The sequence below is a fragment of the Equus quagga genome, chromosome 4 (genome assembly GCF_021613505.1).
Source record: "Equus quagga isolate Etosha38 chromosome 4, UCLA_HA_Equagga_1.0, whole genome shotgun sequence".
NCBI lineage: Eukaryota > Metazoa > Chordata > Mammalia > Perissodactyla > Equidae > Equus > Equus quagga.
The window spans coordinates 81,599,021-81,616,629 of record NC_060270.1 but is presented as its reverse complement, the minus strand read 5'-3'; the positions used below and the strand labels follow the sequence as shown (position 1 = coordinate 81,616,629).

The window sequence follows — 17,609 nt, the reverse complement described above, 5'->3', positions numbered from 1 at the left end:
TATAAAAAAGTGCTGAATTAACAAAATGAAGTATACGAATTATTAAGGTTTTACAAAGCTGGAAGTTGGACACCAAAGATTTATTTTTATAATTCTCTGTAATTTTCTATATGCTTAAAACTTTTCATGATTAAAAAACAAAGAGAAAATATACCATGTCTTAAAATGGATAGAATGAGGTAAAAATCTTTTCAAATTAAATACTGATAAAATAAAAATTTTATGAATATCCAAGTATTTTTTCTTTAAAAGTTTAATAAAAATGTTAGGGGTTTTATTAGGACTAATAAGATATGTAAATAGCCCCAACACGGAAAAGGAAATAAATGATAGGATATATTTGTTTAAATATTGAAAGTATATATTTAAGCTATATGAATTAAAACAGACAACACAAGAGTCAAATACCAATATACTGACCAGAATAGAAGTGTCAAAATGCCAGAAACACACACACACACACATATATGCAAATACACACTTTCAGTATGTGGTAAAAAGTAAGAAAAAGGAAATAATCATAGATATATGAGATTAAATGAATTAAAAGAGAAAATTACATATACTTTACTTGAATTAATTTTTTAAATTTAGCAAAAAATATGCCACATTCCTGCAATATATAAATGACTAAAATTGGCTCAAGAAGTAGAAGATTTCAAAAGAACATAACTGCAGGAGAAATTGGAAAGGTTTTCAAAAATACACCATTGAAATATATTCTGGCTCCAGATGTATTTAACATTTCAAAGAACTAATTCCTATATTTTAAAAAATTAGTCCAGAGAAAGGGAAAATGTGGAAACCTTTCAAATAAGCATAATATTAAATCCAATATGTTAAGATGGGAGGAATGAAAATGGGTGAGAGAAACATCCTGAACTGATTAAAATGATGATAAACTACAACCAAATAGTTTACTTTGAGAATAAATGCACATTTTAAATTAGAAGTTCTATTTTAAAATCATAATATTTATAAAGGACAAACTCTAAAAATAATGTCAGTAATACTAAAAAGCATTTGATAAAACTGCATAGTCATTACCAAAAACACATATATGTATATATAGATATATTATAGTTACATATATATTGAAATTTAGAGAAACTTCTTAAACACGAACATGAAAGAGTATTGTTTAAAATGGCTCAAACATCATGTTATGATTAAAACCAAGAAAAGACTGAAATGATTTTTTATTTGATTTTTAGCATTATTGAGAAAGTTTCGCTACTAAAATGTCTAGAAAAAAACACATTAAAGTAATTATTTGCATATTATATGGTTTTGTATAGGTTACATGATTATACAATGAGGAAAACCTAAGAATATGAACTAATAAACAAAACTACCAGTAGAATTAATAAGAAAATTTAGAAAACGTGGTGGATGTAAGTTACACATAACACCCAACAGTTAAATTAGATACTAGAACTAACCAGTTAGAAATGCACATGGAGAAAAAGCATTACTAATTGTCAGGAAAAATTTAACTGGATGCAAGAAAAATATGAGAAAACTCTTACGAACAAACAAACCAAAAAAATACCTAGAATATGGAACACACAAACAAGTTACTGGAGGAATACTCATTTGGAATTTAATAAAAAAGGCTTATCTCAAACTATATACAAAACTAAATACCAGATGAGTTAAATATCTTTATATATTTTTAAGCAATTAAAGTATTAGAAACATGTTTTTAAAATTGTAAATCTGTGAGCTTTTCAAGCAAGAATGAAACTTAGGTTCATAAAAACTAAGTACTTTTCTGTGGCATGAGACACCATAAATTGTGTTAAGATTCAATTGATAAAGATTTTAGTTGTAGATGGCAAATTATACAGAACCCCTTCCAGAAATATGACTATAATTATATTAAAGGGATCAAAATGAAAGTAAAGGAATTTGTTGTTAAAGGTGTACAAATGATGATGATGATGATGATGGAAAGGCGCAACAGCAAAAAATTAGCAACTGGAAAAGCAATGTGAGAACTGCCTCAGCTGACCTGAGAGTACCAAAGCTCAGATCAGCCATGGGGAAAGTGGAACTTGATTTGTTCTGTAAAGCCCCCAAAAGACCAGGAATTTGAGCAGCAAGTATATCTGAAAAAGGAGGTGGGATTAACACTCAAAACTAGAACACTGATTGAAAGCGTGTTTTTGAAATAATTAGACCCCCCCCACATACCCTCTGCCCATTTGGCATAGCTAGATGCCTGCCTTCCTCAACTCTGTCTAAAGACTAGAACTTTATTATTCAAAGAAGGGCAAAATAGAATTCTCTGCACTGGAGACTCTAGGCACCACTGAGCACAGAACTATCATTTTGAAAATAAAGGGATTAAGTAAAAGACTGCCTACACAACAAACGTTGAGACTTTTAGCATTTTTCCCTATTTTGTTCTCAGAATACTATCAACCATGCTTATATGATCCAGCAGATATTCTCTGAGAATTACAGCTAGCCCTAGATTTAGAATAATTTCAGCCATTCCTTCTTTAAATATTTTTCTGTCTACTGCCTCCTCTCCTTCAAGAGCTCCAATTACAGTTATGTCAAACCACTTAATGTTCCACAGATCGCTTGGTCTCTGCTAATTTTCTTTGTCTTTTTTCTTTCTTTGCTTTAGTGTAATTTCTATTGATATGTCTTAAGTTCACTCATCTTTTCTTCCTCAAAGTCTAATGTGTTATTACTCCCATTTGGTAAATTTTTTACTTTATACACTGTATTCTAAATCTCTAAAAATTACATAGATTCTTTTCAACATCTCCTATTTCACTCCTCATGATGTTCATATTTTTCCTTAAATTCCAGAGCATACTTAAAATATTTATTATATCTGCTTTTAAGTTCCTTATCTTCAATTTCTATAATCTGATATTTCTGAGTCTGCTTCCATTGACTGGTTTTCCTCTTGCATAATTTGCCTTCATATGTATAGTAACTGGGTAAAAGATACACGCAGAAAAATGCACATATGTATAAGCAGAGCAGAGCTCAAGAAATAAAATATTACCAGCACTACCCAGGCCCCTATCATGGCTTCTAGTCACTAACCACTCCTAGACATAGTGTCTCTCACACCATTCAATTTTGGGGCTTTTTGTCTTCCATTTAAGTGTGTTGAAGTTTGTTTTGGCAGTCAGTAAAGTTACTTGTGGATCAGGTTAATCCTTCCAAGGTTTGCCTTTAAATTTCATTAGGGAAATTCTAGAGTAGATTTTAATTTAGGGCTAATGTAGCCCTCTTCCTGAGTCATAACCCTTGTTGGGTTATTACCAAATGGCCTGAGGGCTTGAGTAGGTATCTCTGTGCTGGCAGGATGGAATTAAATCGTCTCCCAGACCTGTGTGAGCTTTGCAATGTGTACAACTTGCAGCTCCCCCGAAGACTTTCTTTGCCTGAACTCACAGAGTTTCACTCCATGCATATGCAAATTAGTATTTAGCCAAGAACTCAGAACTGTGTAGATATCTAGATTTCTTTCTTTGCCCGGCTAAACCCTTTTCAATATTTTGCCCTTCAAATTTCAGCTTCTTCTACCTCTCAGATCTCTGATCTCTGGCTCCTCACTATCCTCTTGTAGGGATCTCATTCCTGGCACCACCGTCCAGAAAGAACCTCCATCCAGAAACTATGGTGATTGCAAGGCTCACCTCACTTGGTTTTATTCCCTCAGGACCATAGTTCCATGCTACCTGTTGTCCAATGTGTGAAAACTATTGTTTTATATATTTTGCTCTTTTTTTTAGTTGTTTACAATAGAAGCATAAATCCAATCTGATCCAAGTAAATCCAATGCTACTCCTTCATTGCTGGAAGTGAAAGTTGTCTGCCCTCTCCAGTTCTTTTTGAACCAGCCTTACAATCATGTTGGTTTAATCATTAATAAGTTAATTAATCTTTGACACTTTGTATGAGTCATGATTTTAGCTTTTAAAAAGTATACTCCTACAGCATGTCAAAAAGTATCGTGGTTATGTTTTGCTGTAATTGTGATTAGTCATTATCTCTTAAGAAGATATATAGAAATATTAAAGGATGAAATAATATGAAATGTGGGATATGCTTTAAAGTTATCTATAAGAGAACAGATAAGTGGGGAAGAAGAAAGAAAACTGTCATATGTAGATAATTGTTGAAGCTGGGTGATCAACTTATGGGGTTCATTATACTATTTTTTCTGGGAATTTCTATCATAAAATGGAAGCATAAATAAAGATAGATACAGAGAAAGAGAGAGACAGACAGACAGACAGACGGAGATATTGAGAGCAATGGAACCCTTATTTTGTACTCCAAATTGGTGATAATGAGATTCAAAGAAATCACACTATATAAGAAAGAATGATAACAAACATATTAAATTTGAAAAATTGGAGCAGCCCAAAGACTACTTTTAGAAGACTGCCATTTGCTGCTATACTGTGTGAAATGAGGCACTGGTTTTGTAGGGCCAAATGCGGTTCTGGAAATAAGAATGGTTCTAAGTGATATTAAACCTCATTGCGCACTGGGTAGTGAATTATTAGCTTCTGACAAGAGCCAATATCAATTTAGTGAAAGCGACCAGAATTTGCAGGCCACAGTATAGAAAATTATCATCATTCTCCTTCTCTGGCTTTCAGTTGAGTTGAAGAAAAGCACTAGGCAGCCTGAGGGTCGTGACGATTAGACATGCCTTCCAGAGACAAATATAGGCTGTCATCTGCACGTTACAGACTACGAGGACAGGCTGAAGAAGCGCTTGGAGCTGAGTACTAGTAGTAAATATTGAGGTAATCTGCTTCCCCAGAAACATAACTTTCAGAAGTAAGGTGATGAAAATGCTGAGTCGTCAGTAATAAAATCTCATTGTTGACGGTCTTTACCAGAAATAACACTGGAGCACCATGAAAAAAAGGTATTTTTCTTAACTGCAAATGCTTAATTCTAGAACACTTAGAAAACTGGTCTGTAATTCTCTCTTTTGAAGCAGTTTCTTTGCCTGAAGGAGTAATAGCAGTGTATATCTGTCAGTATACATCTGCATTGTCTTTCACCAGTATATCCTGCACACATGCAGAGTTAGAGAAAAGAGAAGAGTCTAGAAATAAGACTATTTTGAAAGCACAATATTAAGTCTACGAGAGAATCCAGATTGAATCACACTGATGCTGTATGCAGTTTCTTTCAAAGTCGTCCTTTGCGATCCTTCTTCAGAGGTTGTCCTGCTAATAACGCAAAGATTTGAGTTACTGTTCGATCATGAAGTTGCATTTGGGCCGCTGTTAAATGAGTCCCCAGTTCCCACAGAGGAAGGGGATGCCTGGCTCCAGTTCTAGCCAGACTGTCATGCATTCAGCTGGAAGCGAATCAATCAAAGTTCAGGCAGGTTTGCTAAACTTAAGTCATCATTCTGGAGAGGGTTTCCAAAGGTGTGCTTCCGTAAAGTACACATTGGTTTGGAAATTCAGCTCCAAGACCCTCTTTGCTTTCTCCTATCAAGATTATTGTCTAAGAAATTCCTTTGTTGAGCCTCTAAGGAGAGTCATAAATGGAAAATCTGTATTACTCAGTGGAAATTTTCTTTGGGTATTGGTAGCATAAATGAAGAGAACCATATATTCTTTCAGGTATGTCAGGGGCTGAGCAATTTCTGCATTCAGAAATTTATAAACAGCTCTTAAAGAATATATGATTCTGTGAATACTCATCAGTATAATTTTGAAGTATGAAGGATAAGGATAAAAATTGGAAAAAATTAGGTAGATAAAAGAGGCATATATTTCCTGTATGGCTTAGAAAATGTATGGCTACCTGTCTTCTGCTTCTTGACCACACTGTAAACAATGTAAAAGGGAGTTTTGATCTGCTGCTTCTTCTTCTTTTTTTAAAAACCCTATTAAGTTATATTCTGCGCTATTCACTTTAAACATATTATCTCTAATCCTTAAACAATCTGAACAAAAAGCTCTTATTGTCTTTATTTTCCTGTTAAGGTACCTGTAACTCAGAGGGCTGAGTAATTTGGCCACAATCACAGAGCCAGCAAGGATCCCAGGGCGTTAGATGACTCCTTTCCTTTCCTTCCTTGGTAAACTATTCAAATGAGGTAGATTATTCAATTTAGAGACATCTTCCTTCACAAATCCAATAACCAAAGTAAACCAGAAAAGGAGACAACAGATTTTATAGGCTATAATATTCTCAAGGACAGGAAGTATGGCTTTTATTTCTTTTGTAGTGGTTGGGAGTACATAGACTACCTGGGCTTAAACAGTCACTGTGCCTTTTACTAGCTCTTTAAAAGCAACAGGTTACTAACCTCTCTGAGGCTCAGTTCACTCATCTATACTTTGGGGAAAAATAGTATCTATTTCATTGTGCAGATTAAGTAGGATAATAAATATAAAGTGCTAAGCACGTTGTCTGGCACATGCAAAGCATCTGTAAATATAAGCTAAGTTTCCACATAATGATAGGTGTTCATTCAATGTTCAACAACAAATAACTGCAATTAAAGTGAGAAAGAGAAAGAACGTGACTTGGACGTAATGCCCAAGAGCCTTATCACTCAGAATCTTCCCCAGAACAACAGGATCAGCATCACCTGGAAAGTTGTCAGAAATGCAAATTCATGGGCCCCCACCCCAGGCATACTGAATTGGAATCTCTGGGGTAGGGCAGAGAAGCTGTGTGTTAACACACTTTCTAGAGGATTCTTATGTGTACTAGTGTGAAAATCATTGACCCAGAAGTGAGGAAGTGCACTTTTAATCATTTTATATAGTGCCTACCACATAATCAGTGACCATTGTATGAACTAATAAACACTGCTAGTCAGCTATTGAATCCTTCGCTACACCCACTCAGCATGTATTTATAAAGATACTGAGGACTGTGCCTCAGTGGCGGCAATGCTAGGTCACACGTTTGGCCTCAGAATGCAGGGCACATACTATGAATTCAAGAAACACTTTTAACTGATTAATTGGTTTTTCTAAGTTTCTTTTAATTAACTGGCAAATATAATTACTTCGCCACATTTAAAAACATATTAAGCTTATTTCATATTAATCAGTTTTTTTAGAGAAATCAAAATATAAATTTCAGAGTATTTTTAGATATATAAAAGAATCATATTTTTGTCTCAGAAATATTCTGAGGTTTTTTGGGGAGCTTATTTTTTGTTTGTTTATGTGTTTGGCTCTAAAGAACCATCCTGGGAAGAAAAAGAAGAAAAAAACCCATAGTGAATTGGTTTCATTAAGATGTGTCACACTGCAGACTATCTAAGGAGAATTTGGTAAAATAAGGGCCAATACTTAGAATCTGCGAATCAGCACATGGTATAGAGAACAATTATACAATAATTGTTTTCTTTTTCTCAGAAAATGCACATTAAAGTGCTAATTAAACTTCAGGCACAAAGATCCAGCTTCTAACTTTGCTATAATCATGATTATGATCATTGTCAAGTACTGCTTAGGCACCTATGATGTTGGTGCACTATGATAAGATGTTGCAATTTATTAAAATTATGCAAAATACCTAGAAATAGGGAAGATAATCAGATGTGCACCCTGATTACCATTTTTTCCCCATTTTAAAGTCTTTATTTATATTGTAGAGCAGCGGTGCCATCCTAGAAAGAACAAGGCTATTGTGGTCAAACAGACCTGAGTTACTGTGGATAAGAGTCTAACATCATAGTTATAAAACGCCAGCACGGTGTTGGTTACATAAGATGTGCTCAATGAAAGTTACTATTGTTATTGTCATAGCTGTTATTATTATTATGTAACGTGAAGGTACATAAGCAGTTGAAGGAACAACACTGTCACCTCATGCCGACAAGCGAGTAACTGTCTATGTCATCTTCTAGACACATGAAAGGAGGTTGAAACATTTTTTTCCTCTCTCCAATTTCTAAACACTCCAAAAATAGAGTGATTATGTTCAAAAAAGCAAACTTTAAAGGAAATAGCCTTTAGAAACCAGAAGAAAAAAACACAGGATGCCAGGCCATCACAACATTGTATAAAATGCTCCTACAACAAACGTTTTAGTTCAGTGGCCAGATATCTTGACTTAAGAGGGCAACGTTTTCATTACAAAGTGATTACAGCTTAATGGAGCCTTCTGTGAGCAAATTAGAAAAAAAGAAGTGAGGAAGATCACGACCTCTACATTTAATTAAACTTCAGGTTGCTAATTCTTCTGCAAGTTGATTAATAAACAGTGTATGCTACCACAATTTCTAAAGTGTGAATATATGTAGTCAGTCATGAAATAATCATACAGACAGGTAAAATAACTTGCTTTATTCTTAAAATAAATGTTGCATCTTAAAGAAAGAGAAGTATTAAGCCTAAATCTACCTTAATTCTTCAAAGATAAGTGAGCCATGGATGTAAGAGCGAAGGTTCTGGCTTCATGAGACAGAACAAGGTTCATTCCTAGCTCCATCACTTACTCCGTGCGGAACTTTGTGCAAGCTACTTAGCTTTTTTGAGAATCAGTTTCTGCATTTGTACAATGGGACTGATAATAGGATGTACTTAGTAGGATTGGTGCAAGGAATAAAGGGAATAATTTTTACATGTGCCTTGCATACAGTAAGTGCTCAATAAATGTTAACTTTCATTATATTCAAGCTACACACTAAATAAATGACTAAGGGCAAACATTCCATTCCTACAAATTCCCCCTTATTGAGGCCTCTTCATCTTAATATTGTTTTGTCCTACTCACAAAGAACAGCTCAACAAATAAAAAAGAATAACAAAGATAAATCTCTTTCAAGAACACAATTATATAAATGACAAAGGTAAGTTTGCAATAGTTAAGGAATCAATAATTAAAAACTGCAAATATAGGATATTAGCTGATTTCAAAAATATTGTCCATTTCCATACAAAGATTTTACACAATCTTTCTACAAATTGTCAGTATCATCCTTGAATTCAAAGTACCCTAATTCTTCCTTTCCTAATGTTCAGAGCCATTTAGCATGTTCCTTACCCTCATTTGCTGTATTAGCTCTTTAGGCAGAAATACATGTCTAAAATATCAGAATTTAACATCTGAGAATATTAAACCACATTACTTGAAGAATATTTTACCATACTCCTGTTATGTTTCCATTTTTAAAAAAGAAGAAAAATCAAGACAAATACTTTATTTAGACTTCAAAATTTTTTTTTCTTTTTTTCTTTTATCAGCTTTGTATGAAGAACATGATAAAAGAACACCTCATCTTTGGGAAAACAGAGAAAGGCAAAAATAGATCATCACTAGCAGAAGCTAAATTACGCAGTGGAGTTGAGCCACTAAGATATAATTGATTCTGCCAGGATAAAAATGGAACAGAACCAAGAGATTATAATGAGAACCATTTTGGTACTAAAGAAGACCCCTTTAACAATGGGCGTGCATTTGAATCCCAGTGTGATCATTATAGGCTCATTTTCCTTGTTCATGTTCCCATGATAAAGGCTTTACGAGAACCACTGGCATTTTAAATTGCTCAGTCTTACCAGCTGAAATTCTTTTTCTTTTGCTTTCTTAGGCAAAAGTATTTTCCCATGTTACTAGAAGAATGCTTTGGAGAGTGGCATTGTGAATATACACAGAACAACAGTGAAGGCAGCACCGGAGACTAGGGCATTGACAAGGGAAGAGAAATTACCTGTGGGCATCTGCTCCAAGGTCCCCACTGGGACATGACACATTCATTGGGACACAGAAGAGAGCAGGATTGGGTTTCTCGAGGAATTTCATCCTGGTTGCAGAGGCTGTTATCCACTACTCCACCTTCACTCTCAGCAGCTTTCACACATCTATAAGGCAAGATCATAAGACAGCTCGATTACTTCAGACGGTGGAGAGTCAATTTAAAATAGTTATGATGTATTATAGTTACTTACCCCTCAAAGACAGTTAAACATAAAATAAGCCCAACAGAGAAACCAGGGGAAAAGAAGTTCCCTCTTCACCCAGTCAGCCTTTATGGAGTGATAACTCAGCGTAGAACCCTTTATTTAGCAGAGAACAATGGGAAGACAAAGCCGGAGAGAACAATGGGAGACAACTGTCATCCTTGAGGAACTTTCTATCTAAAGAGACCTACAGTACTTTTACTCAGGTCCAGCATAAAGTGAATTTTCTTTTTATTGTAATAAATCTTGAAGGCTCTCCTTCTCTGAATGAATCCATCGCTTTGTGATAGCTAGAGGCTCCACAGTTCCTGTGACTCTTGAGACCTTCCCTAGACTTCTATCTCATATCATCTAAACTTTCCTAATCTTGTGCAACACGATGAAGGTCATGGCAAAGTGATGTGAAAAATAATTGAACATGTTTTTCTTTCAGGTATTTTCTGCATTTTGGTAAGGAATTTTCTTATCAAAAACCAAAGGGCAATGAGCAAGCTTTTTCATGCAGCAACTGAACACGTGATATAGATGCATACATTATAGTTGCTTGGTCTACTGTGTGTCAGGCTTTGAGATAAGTGATGGTGAAGATGAGATAAATAATCATGCTATTGATTCAATCAAATTAAAACCAAAGTGTTATATACCACTCTATCTCCACCAGAATGGCTTAAATAAAAAACATGGAAAATATCAAGGGTTGGCAAGAATGTGGAGCCATTGTAACTCTTCTTACTCCACTGGTTGGAGCATAAACTCTTTGGAAAGCTAGTTGGCAGTATCTACTAAAACTAAACAGGTATGTACCATGTAACCCAACAATTCGACTTCTATTTACATATGCAAAAGAAATGTGTTCAAATGTGCACCAAAAAAACCCTGACTGAAAATGTTCATAATAGCACTATTCATAATTAACCAACCTAGAAATAGTCAAAATATTTAACAACAGTACAACAGATAAATATATTGTGGTAAATTCATCAAATTAAATGCAATAAAAAAATGGTGGGAACGCGTGAACTATTGTGACATGAAAGCACATGAGTGAAGCTCACAATATAATGTTGAACAAAAGAAGCTAGACACAAAAGAGTATCTACTGTATGTTTCCACTCCTATAAAGTTAAGAAATAAGCAATTCTCATCTATAGCGTCAGAAGTCAGAATAGTTGTTACCCTTGGGGAATGGTTACTGATTGATTGGGGCTTAGGTAGTCCTGGTAAAATTTTGTTTCTTGGCCTCTGGGCTGCTTACATGGGTGTGTTCACATTGTGAAAATTCATCAAGCTGCATTCCTATGATGTGGGCATTTCTCTGCCTTTATATTATATTTCAGTTAGAAGTTTATTTTAAAATTGTTTTCTCAAAAATGTTTAATAAAGAGTTACTACATGCAAGCCTCTTTTGACAGGTGTTGGGGTACATTGTTAATAATGATTCATTTAGTAAATATTTTTGAGGCTTACTATGCACCAGGCCCTGGCTTGGCTGCTAGGGCACAAAACTGAAAAAAAAGACAAAGATCTCTCTTGTTATAAATCTTTTCTTCTAGTGATAAGGATCAAAGCAAAGGTGACAATGACAATGATGATGAGATAAATGGTGCCATTTGCTGATCCGGTAATTTCACGCACAATACCACAGCCAAGAAATAAGCATTTTAAGAGGGGAGGCTGGAGACCTTTTCATGCTCCCCAAATCATGCTACACTGGAATGAATTATCCTATACATTAGGAGTTCCTTTTATACATACAATAAATTTTAAAAAATTCAAAAACATTAAAAATATTGCAACGCAGTCTATCACCAGGTACAAAATAAAACTAGCTTTATGAGGTGCTAAATAATGAAAAACTATACATTACATAAAGGAGGTTAACCGAGAGTGGTTGAGAGAAGTAAGTAATGCCTTCTAATGTAGGGAGGCATGATATACAGTTATCTACGAACTTTAATTTCTCCTGTGGTGTTAGTCAATAGTGGAAGCAGGGACCATGGGATGGCTTAAATGTCTTTCTCAGGACAAACTTAAAATGTAGAATTTGCTTTCCTTCTTGCCTGCACACTCTTAGCTGATGTCCTTTTATTATTTCACTGAGAAAGAAGAGGTAAGACTTCTTTCTGATCAGTATTGTCCAGTTGAACATACGCATTAGTCTTTTTTCACTCCCAATACAAAAGTAATAGTAAAGGAATTTCTTGCAAAACAAACAATAAACAAACAAAAAAAACACACCAAGGAGGAGGGAAAGGCATCGCCCTACAAGGAGAAATAACATGGAAGATGACAAAGGTAATAAATGCAAAATAAATGGGCTAGTGGTAACCACCTTAGCACCCCAAGAAAGCTAAATACTAAGCCTTCAAGGGAAAACAAAGAAAGTAACTCCATTTATACCACAGAACACATGAAATATTTGGGAATCTGCGGCACCAAGTACCTCTTGAAATGTGGATGAAAGTGAGGCTGAAAAACTGGGAGATTTATTGAAAGTGTGTTTAAGAACCACCCAGGCCCTCAGATCCCCTCCCATAATCCACACAGTGAGGTGATGGCTCCTCCCCACCACTGTAGGTTATTGAATGTTTATTATCTGGGGAGGGTCACAAAAAAGGTCTTGGGTTCCTCTTAAGGAACATGTTCCTCTTAAGGATGGGCACATCCTATTGAAAACAAGGGTTTAAGTAAAAGTTAACATACTGAAAAAATTACCACTGAGTAGCTTAAACAATGCTAAGTTATTATCTTACAATTCTGTAGTACAGACATCCAACATGGATCTCACCAGGCTCACTCAGCACTTTGGCACAGCTGCATCCCTTCCTGGAGGCTCTAGAGGAGAGTCCATTTCCTTACCTTTTCCAGGTTCTCGAGACTTCCTTTTCTGGAGTTTCTGACAAGCCCAAGAGTAAAGACTTAAAAAGACTGAAATTTCAGGAATGTTCAAGTGAAAATGCCCCTGAGGTATGCCCTGCATATCCTGCATTATCAGTTTCCCTGCCACTTCTCCCTTCTGTCATCACCTCATTTCTACTTAAATTAATTGCAAAACTGCTCTAAATAAAGCATGTCTATATTTGCTATTGTGGGGGATCAGAATAGGTCACCCCAAAATCTGTCTCTTTGGCTTATTTTTAAGGACAAAAGACTCTGAAAGAAACTTTGACCTTTGCCCTAACCACCTAAAGAATTCAAGATAAAAGGTCTGTTCCAAGACCTACCACCACAAAGATAACTCTGGGTACGGTAGACTGGGAGGATCCTTGCCAAGCCCATTTTCATTAAAGTTCTCTCTCTCAGGTCACACTGTCTGTAGATCGCCCAGCAAACATGGGTTTATCAAACATTTGCTTTTCCACCTCCATGTAAAATGCCTCCTTCCCCTTTGAAGTCCCAAATCACTACTCCCAACATCCTCCTTTTTCTTTAGCTGAAGATGGTGTTTAAGGTGATGGCTTCAGCCATTTTGGCAAGTTACTCAGATTTCCTGGGTTTCTCCCCTGTATGCATGTTATGAAATTTTGTTTGACTTTCTCCTTTTATTCTGTCTCATGTCAATTTAACTCTCAGACCAGCCAGAAGGACCTAGAGGGTAGAGGAATAGTTCTTTCCCCTTACACTATCTCCACTTCCTTGCCTCCTCTCCTTCTATTATTACTTCTCGAACTTATTTTAATCACACTTTTATTACCATACAGAGAAATCTCTTGTCACCATTCTCAATAGATTCTCCATTACCAAATTCAATGGTCAATTCTCATCTTAGTAGCCTCCCAGAACCATTTGAAACAATTGAAACATTTGAAATAATTGATTATTATTTCTTTCTTGAAAACTCTCTTGTTTACCTTCCCATTGTCTTGGTTTTCCTCCTATTCTACTGGCTCATTCTCAGTCTCATTTGTAGCTTTCTTTCTCTTTGCTCAAATCTGTGAACACTGGAGTTCCCCAGGGCTCAGTTTCTTACATCTTTTCTTATTAATAAATATCAAGTTAATAAGCTGCCAATGCCCAGCTTTATAGCTCCCCTTCTCTCTCTGAAATCAAGATTATAATATCTCAGTTAGAAGCCTAATATTTTCTCAGATTTAATGTGTTCAAAAGCTGACTTTTGATTTTCTCTCTCAAACCTGCTTCTGATCTTCTTCTTCTCCACAAATGCCACCATCATTCCTATGATTTCTCAGGTCATAAAACTTAGCAGTCATCTTTGATGCTTCTCTTTCTTCCACATTCTATAATTACTTCATAAGCAAATCCTATAGTCTTTACCTTCCAAATATATTCCAAATGTGACCTTCTCACCATCTTCACTCTTCCTAAACCCAATGTGACCATCAACCTCTCTCACCTGGAATTCTGCAATGGCCTTCAAACCTTCATCCCTGCTCCTACTTATATGCCAAATACTATAATACCGTCTCTACATCCAGCAAGGTCCTTTTCAAATCTAAATAAGAGCATCTCATTCCCTCTGTCTCAAGCGTTTCATAGCTTCATGTTGCAGTCAGAATAATATCCTTTCACTTTGTTGTAGAAGATGATATGATTTGAGTACTGGCACCATCTATACAGGGCATCTCGTTATAACAAGCCAAGAAGGTTCCTGCTTTGGACATTCCCTCCCCCTTGAATTCTCTTTCTATAGATCTTTACATTCATTGAAGTCTCTCCTCAAATATTTTGGTGACCTATCACTCCAGAACAGTATCCTCCATCACTCCATCCCAATTTTATTTTTCTTCTTGTTATTTCATAGCAAAGACATTACATTATATATTAATTTGCATATCTATTTTGTAAGTTCTTTGAAGACAGAAACTTTTTTTCACTTTTTTTATCCCCAGTTCCTAGAATAGTGCCTGAGAAGATAAATATTCATAATATTTTTTGAATTAATAAATGATTGTAGTAACAGATGAATCATGAAGATGTCCTACAGTTTGGAGATTTTAAGAAAGAGAAAAGATGAACTCTTTCACTCATTCTAACAGCATCCTATTAAGGTCAATAATAATTTGGAATGCACGATGCTTGGAAAATCTGCTTCACATATCTAAATGTGATCATACACATAAAGTATGTAACACAATGAGAATGTATTAGTTTCCTAGGGATTCCATAACAAAATGGCACAAACGGTGTGGCTTAAACAACAGAAATTGATTTTCTCACAATTCTAGAGGCTATAAGTCTTAGAGTAAAGTGTTGGCAGAATTGTTTTCTTCTGAGGTCTGTTTCCTCGGCTTGTAGATGGTTGTCTTCTCCCTGTGTCTTCACATGGTCTTTTCCTCTATGTGTGTCTATGTCCTAATCGTCTGTTTTTATAAGGATACCACTCAGATGGAATTAGGGTCCACCCCAGTGACCTCATTTAACATTAAGTATCTCTTTAAAGACCCTGTCTCCAAATACAGCCACATTTTGGGTTAGGACTTCAACACATAAATTGGGGGGGGGGGCACAGTTCAGCTCATAACAGAGTGAAATTTGGTAGTTGTGCTATTTTTATTATATCAGGCTCTGTAGGTTTGAGCTGAGAAGTAAGACTTAAAGGCCCTTTGGTTCAAGTGTGTTTTTCCTCAATCAAACTGCGACAATTCTGTCAGTAGTAGTTTATTCTCTTAGAGCTTTCCTTTCTCTCCTGAGATTTTGCTTTAATACTGCTAAGAGGCCTGGAGGGAAGGGAATGAGAGAAGCCACTTCTCATTTACATATTACTTGATAAACTAGATTGGTCTGTCATTTTTCAAAGCCATGAGAGAATAAGACACAGGAGACACAGATTTTGAAGGGAAAGAGGTAGAAGCCCGAAGTTTGTGACAGCCTGAGCACACCAGTCCCCAAGAGAAAGGACAAAGAACAGAGAGAAAGAAAGACAATTTGTCTACTAGTCACTTGCTTGGGTTGGTGATGAGGAGCATCTCTATAATTTTGCCAACAGCTATTTCTTCCAATATGCCTTCCAGTGATTTTGCACATTGGAACTAAGTCTTAGACGTGGTGGGTATATACTGAATTACTGAATAAAGTAAGTTCACTGATGGTGAATAATGATCAACACACATAAGTAGGCTCTGCCTTGGTAACTGACTTCAATCTAACAGTTAACTCAATAGGGAGTTATCTGACTTGGGCACTGTTTGTCCATTTGAAATAGAGCTTCCTAAACCTGGCAAAATGTTACACTACACTCATGCAATTGAATAGTTGACTACTATGTTCTCTTCTTTATTTTACATGCTAATCATTGTTTATCATTAATATTTCAGCTTCTGCCTGTTCCATGTCCAACATTTATTGCCATTTTCCTCAGTGGTTAAGGAAATTCTTCTTCTTTCTTCCAAAATCACTTCCAAATAGACCATTTTGAAGAACTCAGGCCTAGTGTTCCTTTGGTTACCACTGCTATATTTACAAAACAAAAATTTTAAACAAGCTCCTTCAGTAGATAACCCAGCATTCACTAAAATCTTTGAGATGTTCTCTTTTTATTTTTAAATATGTTGCTACTGTTCATAGGTATTCTCATCCTATAGTTTCCAAGGCTAATAGTGGGGGTTTAAATTGGCCTTTTTAATGTATTGACATCCAAAATTAAGATAACATCCATTAACTATACTAACCATAGAGCAAAAAACAGACATGTCAACACTCAAAATCTCCTACTTTGTCAACAGTGATGGCCATGAATCAGTAGAGGGATGCCAACCTGCTCCATGCAGTTGGCTTTCCCACTGAAGTCATCTGCAGGAAACAGTAAGGATTGTGGCTGCATTGCAGAGAGAATCCCACTATACACATGGCAGCTCAGGGCACATAAGCTTCCATGGGTACTTAAAGATGAACAAAAGCCAGAGTATACGGTTTGAAAATCAGGGTGTAACTGTTAAAATATATCAATTCCACCGCCCCATCCCAAACGTTTCCATTTCCACACACCTGATTTTCCTAGATTGCGTTCCTTCTCCACAGGGCAGGGACTTCAGCTCGTTGTGGATTTTGCACGGAGACCAGTGTTCTACAACCCAGGAATACTGATTGCACTCACTGTAACATGGGACTGCCTCATGCACCTGTCAAGAACAGGAAAGGAAGAAAAAAATTACGTGGAACTATCCAAGTCATAGAAAGATAGCGTATCTTTTAGTAATGCCTGCTGAACATAACCTGAAAACAACACTCTGGCCCAAACAGCCAAATTACATTCCCAAAAAGTAAGAAATATTTGGCTTCTCTGAAATTACTGACTTGCCTAAAGAAACATACAGGGGAAATCAACTAAAATATGATGATATGACTTCACAGAAGGAACAAAGGACAGTCATTTCCTACCGCCAAGAATAGGAATTCCATTATCATTTCATTTCCTCAAAGAGCTCACACAGCATCTATTAGATGGTTCAGCTCTCAATTATATGGTATATTGTATTCTCAGATGTACTTTAAGATATCAATTGAAACAAATATATGTAAGGAAAATTTACTCCTGGATATAAGAGGTTCGTAGAATGCATAAGAAAAGTGGTACAATTTGCACCGGAAATTTCTTTTTATGCTCCTAAATGATCAATGCTAACAGGCAATCATTTAGCCTCCTGGGCATTGTGGCTTCATATGAATTTAGCTATTTGTAGGATGCTTTCAGAGCACAGCTAAAACACACACACA

The 17,609-nt window shown here is 35.8% G+C and overlaps 1 protein-coding gene across 1 annotated transcript in view; it reads right to left on the bottom strand.

The window, feature by feature from the left end:
• THSD7B (thrombospondin type 1 domain containing 7B) overlaps positions 1 to 17,609 on the bottom strand; it is a 675,055-nt gene that overhangs the window by 70,017 nt on the left and 587,429 nt on the right. Inside the window, exons 16-17 of the mRNA XM_046659574.1 lie at positions 16,881 to 17,014; positions 9,686 to 9,836 (exon numbers count right to left, since the gene is read on the bottom strand). Coding sequence (XP_046515530.1) covers positions 9,686 to 9,836; positions 16,881 to 17,014 — 285 coding nt within the window. The remainder of the gene's footprint in view (positions 1 to 9,685; positions 9,837 to 16,880; positions 17,015 to 17,609) is intronic.